This window comes from Sinocyclocheilus anshuiensis, unplaced genomic scaffold (assembly GCF_001515605.1).
Source record: "Sinocyclocheilus anshuiensis isolate Anshui unplaced genomic scaffold, SAMN03320099.WGS_v1.1 scaffold1306, whole genome shotgun sequence".
NCBI classification, from domain to species: domain Eukaryota; kingdom Metazoa; phylum Chordata; class Actinopteri; order Cypriniformes; family Cyprinidae; genus Sinocyclocheilus; species Sinocyclocheilus anshuiensis.
This window is the reverse complement of record NW_015558625.1, coordinates 11,962-18,603: the sequence shown is the minus strand read 5'-3', so window position 1 is coordinate 18,603 and position 6,642 is coordinate 11,962. Positions and strand designations below refer to the sequence as shown.

Below are 6,642 nucleotides of genomic sequence, written 5' to 3'. Positions count from 1 at the left end.
GCATAAACACATTTCATTACACCAAATACACAAAATAATGTTCTTTTTAGCAACATCATATGACCCCTTTAAGAAAGTGCACAGAAGCTCAGCGTGTGCACTTACCATAAACATGGATTTTAGAATCACCATTGCTAAGGGGTTACCGAGGCCAAGACAGGGCTAGGAACCTCATGTGACACTAGGGCCTTTCGCACCGCTTTAGTTCAAGAACTAAATGTACAGTACTAAAGTACTGGGACGATTTTGCGCGTAGGAGCTAATTTGGTTCTCGAAAAAGGCAGTCCGGTACTAAAATCGCACCCAGTTCCGGCGGTGCGAAAACGCCAAAAAGTGGGTAGTTCCACAATTAGTTCTGGTACTATGAAAAGGTTCCTGCGGTGTGAAAGACGCTCAAGGGAGCAGTTACTTAATTCAGCAGAAAGCCCACGTGCTCAGAGGTCATGTGGACTGGAAATTGTGTACCTCATAGAAGAACCCTCCAATTGAGAGGAGCATCGCCAACTCAACCATAGTAGTCACAGAACAGGCTCCGGCATTATGCTCATACATAACTTGAAGGAGCGAAGCACCCAACTCTCACAGATGCTCGACTTGGGAGCAGTGTGCTCAGATGACCCTCTAGCGTGAGGGGAGCACTACAAGCTCAACCACAAAAGCAGCATATCGGGGAGGCAGGAAAGGTCCGAAACCTGGTATTGCTGTCTCACGGAGCTCTGGGGAGCAGAGAACTCAACTCTCAGGCTGAGAGGGAAACTCAGACGCTCAGGAGGGAGCGGCATGCTCACAAGTGACCCTCTGGAGTGAGGGGAGCACTGCTAAGCTCAACCATAAGTGCAGCCTTGCAGGGAGGCAGAAAGGCCTAACAACCTGGCTTGGCTGCTTGTAAGGAGCGGAGAACGTGACTCACAGAATGAGAGGAGAACTCAACGCTTGGTTGAGACTGGTGTGTTCATAAGTGACCCTCTAAGGCGAGGGAAGTACTGCTATCTCAACCGAAAGCAGCCCACTAGGGAGGCAGAAGGTGGCCCAACAACATGGCATGGCTGCCAACCGGAGCTCCAGAGAGCGGAGGTTCAGCTCTCTGAATGGAAGAGAAACTCAGACACTCAGTATGGGAGCGGCGTGTTCGCAAGTGACCCTCCAAAATGAGGGGAGCACTGCTAAACTCAACCAAAATAGCAGGCTAACAGGGAGGCAGAGAGAGGCCTAACAACCTAAGATGGCTGCTCAATGGAGCTCCAGGGAGCAGAGGACTCTGTGAGGTGAGACCTCAGACGCTCATTTGGGAGCAGCATGTTCGAAGGTGACCCTCTAGGTCGAGGGGAGCACTGATAGGCTCAACCAAAAAAGGGGCAACTCATCAGGGTGGCAGCAAGTGGCCAAACTACCTGGTGTTGCTGCCACGGAGTGGAGGGCTTGACTCCCAGTAATGAGAGAAGAACCCAGCTCGACCAGAACGAGCGGTCAATACCCTAGGGGCAGAGTTCCTAACTCTCAGGTAGAGAGGAGGACTCACATGATCTGCTTTGGAGCAGCGAGCTCATAAAAGACCCTCCCGCAGTGATGGAAGCACTGCCAAGCTCAGAGAAGCAGATTGACCGCAGATGGGGCATCAGGAACGGAACCCAGCTTAGCAGGGGAACACATGTTCCAACAGGGAGCAGCAGGCTCCCACCATAGAGGCAACTAACCAAGGAGGCGACAGGAAGCCTAACAACTCAGTATGGTTGCTCATGGAGTTCTCGGGAGCAGCGCACTCGGCTCTCCTGCTGAGGTAGGCCCTCATAGCTCATACTGGGAGCAGCAGGCTCATAGCTAACCCTCGCAGTGAGGGGAGCACTTCCTAGCTCAACCAGAAGGCAGCGTTAGACTAGAAGGGGCAGTCTAACAGGGCCTGATGAGAGACTGTCAGCTGAACACAGTCCCATGCTCTCTGAGCGTGGGTCACATTTAACCAAGCTCGAAGGAGCCTGCTGAAACAACGGGACCTAATGATCCACTCATGCACAAAGAGCTACTGCTCCTCAGAGCCGAAGCACTTAGGAAGGGTCTCCGCAGAGAAGGAAACACGTCTCACTCATACCTCAGGGAAGGCAGTGTACTCAAGCCCACTCCGCAGAGGGGCAACTCACCGGTTCAACCATAAGGGCAGTGTGACAGGGAGGTCCAAAAAAGGACTCTTTAACAACCTATCGATACTGCAGAATGGAGTGAGAACGCTCAGTGCCTCAGCAAGAGGAGCTCTATAAAATGTGCATAATGGTGACTGGATGACTCAAAGCTCAGGAATCCCCTCAAGGCAAGACATGAGTAAATTGCCCTGGCCGGGACAGCTTCTCGAAGCAATCACCCAGCCGGGACATCAGTAAGCATGTCACGAAGTATTACACTCTGAAGAATGCTCAACCTGAAAGTAACCTCAATGAAAGACCCGCGGGTCTATGAGGTTGCAGGGAATGAACACTCACTCTGGGAGCAGCAGGCTCGTAGTTAACCCTCTGCAGTGAGGAAAGCACTGCCAAGCTCGACCATAAGGCTAGTGTTATTAACAGAGCTGAAACAGGGAGCAGCAGGCTCATATATAACCTTCCGTAGTGAGGGGAGCACTGCCAAACTCAACCAGAAAGACAGTCTAACAGGGCGACAGGAATGAGGCCTGTTAACCTGATACAACTGCACATCAGCTGACACAACTGACAATGTAAACCCATACATCAGTATAGGGAGAGTGAGGGTCCCATACAGCTAGGCTTGAAGGAGCTGAAGGGATTGTGGGAGCAGCAGGCTCCTGCATCACCTTTATCTTCAAGGGGAGCAGTGCTAGCTCGACCACAGGAACAGGACGGGACCCAAAGCCATTCATACACATGGTAAAGCTCCTCAGAGCGAGTGCCTAAAAACAGACCTTCAGAAGAAGGGAGCACATCACACTCATAACCCAGGGAGAAACAGTGCACTCAAAACCATTCCTAAGAGGGGAGACACTGATTCAACCATAAGGGCAGTGTGACAGGGAGGCCCACAGTGGGCCTGACAACCTGTCAAAACTGCAGAGTGGAATTTAGGGAGTGAAGTTACTCAAAACTCCAGCTCAGTACATGTGCAGAATGGACACAAGGTAGCTTAAGACTCAAGGAGCCCCTCAGGACGAGACATGAATTAGCTCACCTTATATGTGCCCTAGCTAGGGTGGCTTCTCAAAGCCAAAGCATCCAGCAGGCCATCAGAGAGCAGGGCACGGAATATTCCTCAAGTACTGCCCTGCTCAACCTGAAAGATACCCCCTCAAGGAGACCCGTAGGGCCTCAGAGGTTGTAGCGTTAAGGTAAGGGAACCAGGTTCTGCGCCAATGACCTACTAACAAGTAGCCCAAGTAGCGAGAGGGGAGTACGGTCAAGCTCCTAGCCCCAGAGAGCATGATACTCTACCACACCCAGCATAAGCGCAGTTCAGGGCCAAGCATCAAGGAGGCTCGCAAGCCAACACTTGAGCACAGAGAGTCATACAACCCTGAATGAAAGTAAAGGCGCAGAAAATGGGCTCTCGGAGTGCAGTATAATGTGGTTATCTGATAAGGACATGATATAACTCATATGTCCAACAACTGCAGACAGATATCCACATTGTAAACTTCCTTATATATAAGGTATTATAAACATCAGGAAATTACTGATAGGGAAAAGATTTCCCGTCAGGTCCTTTCCATGTTCTGCCCACCAACCGCGAATCGCAGGCAATGGGCAGACAATTCTCACCGCAACCGCAACGCACAGCATGCATTCAGCTCCCACGGGAGCTAAACACGCTCCATTCACGCGCTAGATTACCTCGGAAATCAGGTGAGAACGAAAACCTCTGCCACGAATGTGTCGCTATTTCCGTGAGAGGCGAACGCTCATGCAAACTTCACAACACACACACAACACACGAGCCATGTGAAACCGCAGGTATCAGAGCAAAGTTTCTGGTGAGAGAACATGCACTCCTAGTCGTGCTTAGCTTACCGCTAACATAAACAAACGGTCAGTGAAGATGAAGAAGAGGATGACGTGTTCTTCCGGCTCCCTTTTATACTGTGGCCACGCCGGTAATGACGTCATAGGCCGTCGCCGGCCAATGTCATTGTCGTGTTTAGATATATGCTTCAGACACCGGTCACGCCGAAGGCGTTCCCCATAGCGACCGCTAGAGGACGCAGTTCGAAGTTCCCTTGGAAGGGAACTTACATTAATTTTACATGGCTTTCAAAGCAGCGCCGCATCCAGTAGGTTCAACTGGATAGGCTAAAAAAAAAGCATTAAAAAGCAACGACACTTACACTGTCATCGCATCTTGTGTGCCATTGATAAGGTAGCCTAACGCACACCTAAAATTCAAATTGAACGTTTTTGCATTCGAATGTGGATTTTTTGTTTTTTTAATTCGTCAATTATTTGAAGCGCCACTGCTGCTTTACCTGTACTTCTTCAACAGCGGGTCAGACATCATCTCCCGAACTAACATCCCGTCCGTCAGAAACTGAGACACAGAGAACAGGAAGTCACTGTAAAGACGGACACCCTTTACAAACAGCAGACGTAACACTAATAAACCAGAGCCTGTCTGTACCTTAATGCGTGTGGCGTGCGGGTCAGAGCAGTCATCGAAGCGGATGCTGTAGCCCACCTCATGCCCCAGATACGCCCCCCGCTCCTCCGCCACGCGACCGGCCACCTGTGAGCACACAATCACATACAGACAGCGGCCCGCAGCAGACATTCATGTTCAATTAAACTGAAGAGAAGAGTTACTTACAGATGTGGCAGCCACTCGCCGCGGCTGAGTCACGCCGATCACCTTCCCGTCCGCCGCCCATCCCGCCTCCAGCAGATACTACCCAAACATCAACAACATCACAACACACTTCTGACCTACAAGACTTTCTTTACTGTTTCTGTCAAGCAAATCTGTTTATTGACCTTAATTCATTATACAACAAGATTTCATTGACTAAAAACCTGACTAAAATGCTCAGACATTTCGTTGACTAAAACTTGACTAAACAAAAACAGGACAAGGTTGACTAAACAGGGCTCGACAATAAGGACTGCCCGATGGCCCGGGGCCAGTGTGAAAGGCGTTCGGGACAGTAGACGGATTTGTCACTTGCCCGATCGGGCCACTGCAGCATCGTCACGACATTTTATCATTTGCATGTGTTTTTAAGACTTGTTAATTTAAAAATTCAAGCGATTAAAAAGCATTTGGGTGCGAAAGACAACTCCTTTCAGTGCACAGACAGCCGCGTCTCTGACACGCGCGAGCCGCCTGGACGGGCAAATACATACAAAAGTATGTCAATACCCGTCCTGGCAAGTAACTTTGTAGCTTTAAAAATTATTAATCTATATTGAATTTATTCACTGGAGTACAGATGCACCGATCTACCGGACTTTTTTTGTTTTATTTCAGACTATCTTCTGTTCCGTGCTTGCACACAAACTGCACTGCAATCATTTTCCCAAAGGCCATTTGTGTGGAAATATTATGTTATTATTATAATTATTCTGTAAACGGCTATTAACAGAGGCCAGAGACTATGAAGTCACAGCATCAAACCTGTGGGATTTGTGTGCTTTTTCCAGATCCTGTTTCTCCAACAATCACCACAGTCTGGAAACTCTCCACCAGATAAAGGATGTTGTTTCTGTGCTGGATGCAAAAAAAATATATATATATAATTTTATAAATGCAGAAACTTCACTATAAAATAAAACTGTATTGTAAATATGCAAACAAAATAAAAAAATAAAACATTTCCAAAAAAAATACCAATTTTGTTACATCTACTAATAAAAATATAAAGGTAGCAGCATAAAATTATAATTAGTGGTGTTTGCTTTAAAATTTGCAATCACTCATAACACGCTAGAAACACTTTAGCAACTAAATAACACGCTAAAAAACCCTTGCAAAACCCAGCATCATGGTGGTTTATATCTATGTTTTAGACTTAGGGCTTAAATTGAATATTTATCCTACACTGACATTTATATTATTATTATTATTATTATTATTATTATTATATTCCGATTTATACTTAAAAGTATGATTTATGGAAAAAAAAATCTGAAATTAATTTGAAATATCCAAAATAATGATATGGTAACGTTAATAATACTTACTATTGTTGTTATAATTGTTGTGTTAAACTGCACACAACAGAGTTGTTACTGTTAACTAAAACCAGAAATCATTTTTGTTAATTGAACTAACACTGAAATAAAATAAAATATAATTATTAGAAGAAAACCTAAACACTAGAAATGTTGCCCTGGCAAATAACGGTAATAAATATGTTTAATTTGAAGTATTAATTACATAAACTAAAACAGAAATAAAACAGAAATAAAAAAAACGAAGCTTGAACTGAGTACTTAAAAAAATAATAAGAAAAAGAATGGCAGCACATGAACAGAACAGAGCTGCTAAAACTTGAACTAAGATTAAAGGGTAGACTACAATGCCGGCTGTTCTGACTCACAGACTGCAAGTATGATTTTTATATTTAAAGGATTTGCCACTGACTATTCAAACACGAGTTTTGGGCAGTGTAGAGTAGCGCTTGTTGTTTGTCATTTCTCCGATCACAAATGTAGC

The 6,642-nt window shown here is 46.1% G+C and overlaps 1 protein-coding gene across 1 annotated transcript in view; it reads right to left on the bottom strand.

Annotated features, from left to right (window-relative positions):
- The window catches only part of dhx35 (DEAH-box helicase 35), a 31,666-nt gene that overhangs the window by 23,852 nt on the left and 1,172 nt on the right, over window positions 1-6,642 (bottom strand). Inside the window, exons 3-6 of the mRNA XM_016476783.1 lie at window positions 5,602-5,694; window positions 4,798-4,875; window positions 4,612-4,716; window positions 4,460-4,521 (exon numbers count right to left, since the gene is read on the bottom strand). Of these exons, the coding sequence (XP_016332269.1) occupies window positions 4,460-4,521; window positions 4,612-4,716; window positions 4,798-4,875; window positions 5,602-5,694 (338 nt within the window). The remainder of the gene's footprint in view (window positions 1-4,459; window positions 4,522-4,611; window positions 4,717-4,797; window positions 4,876-5,601; window positions 5,695-6,642) is intronic.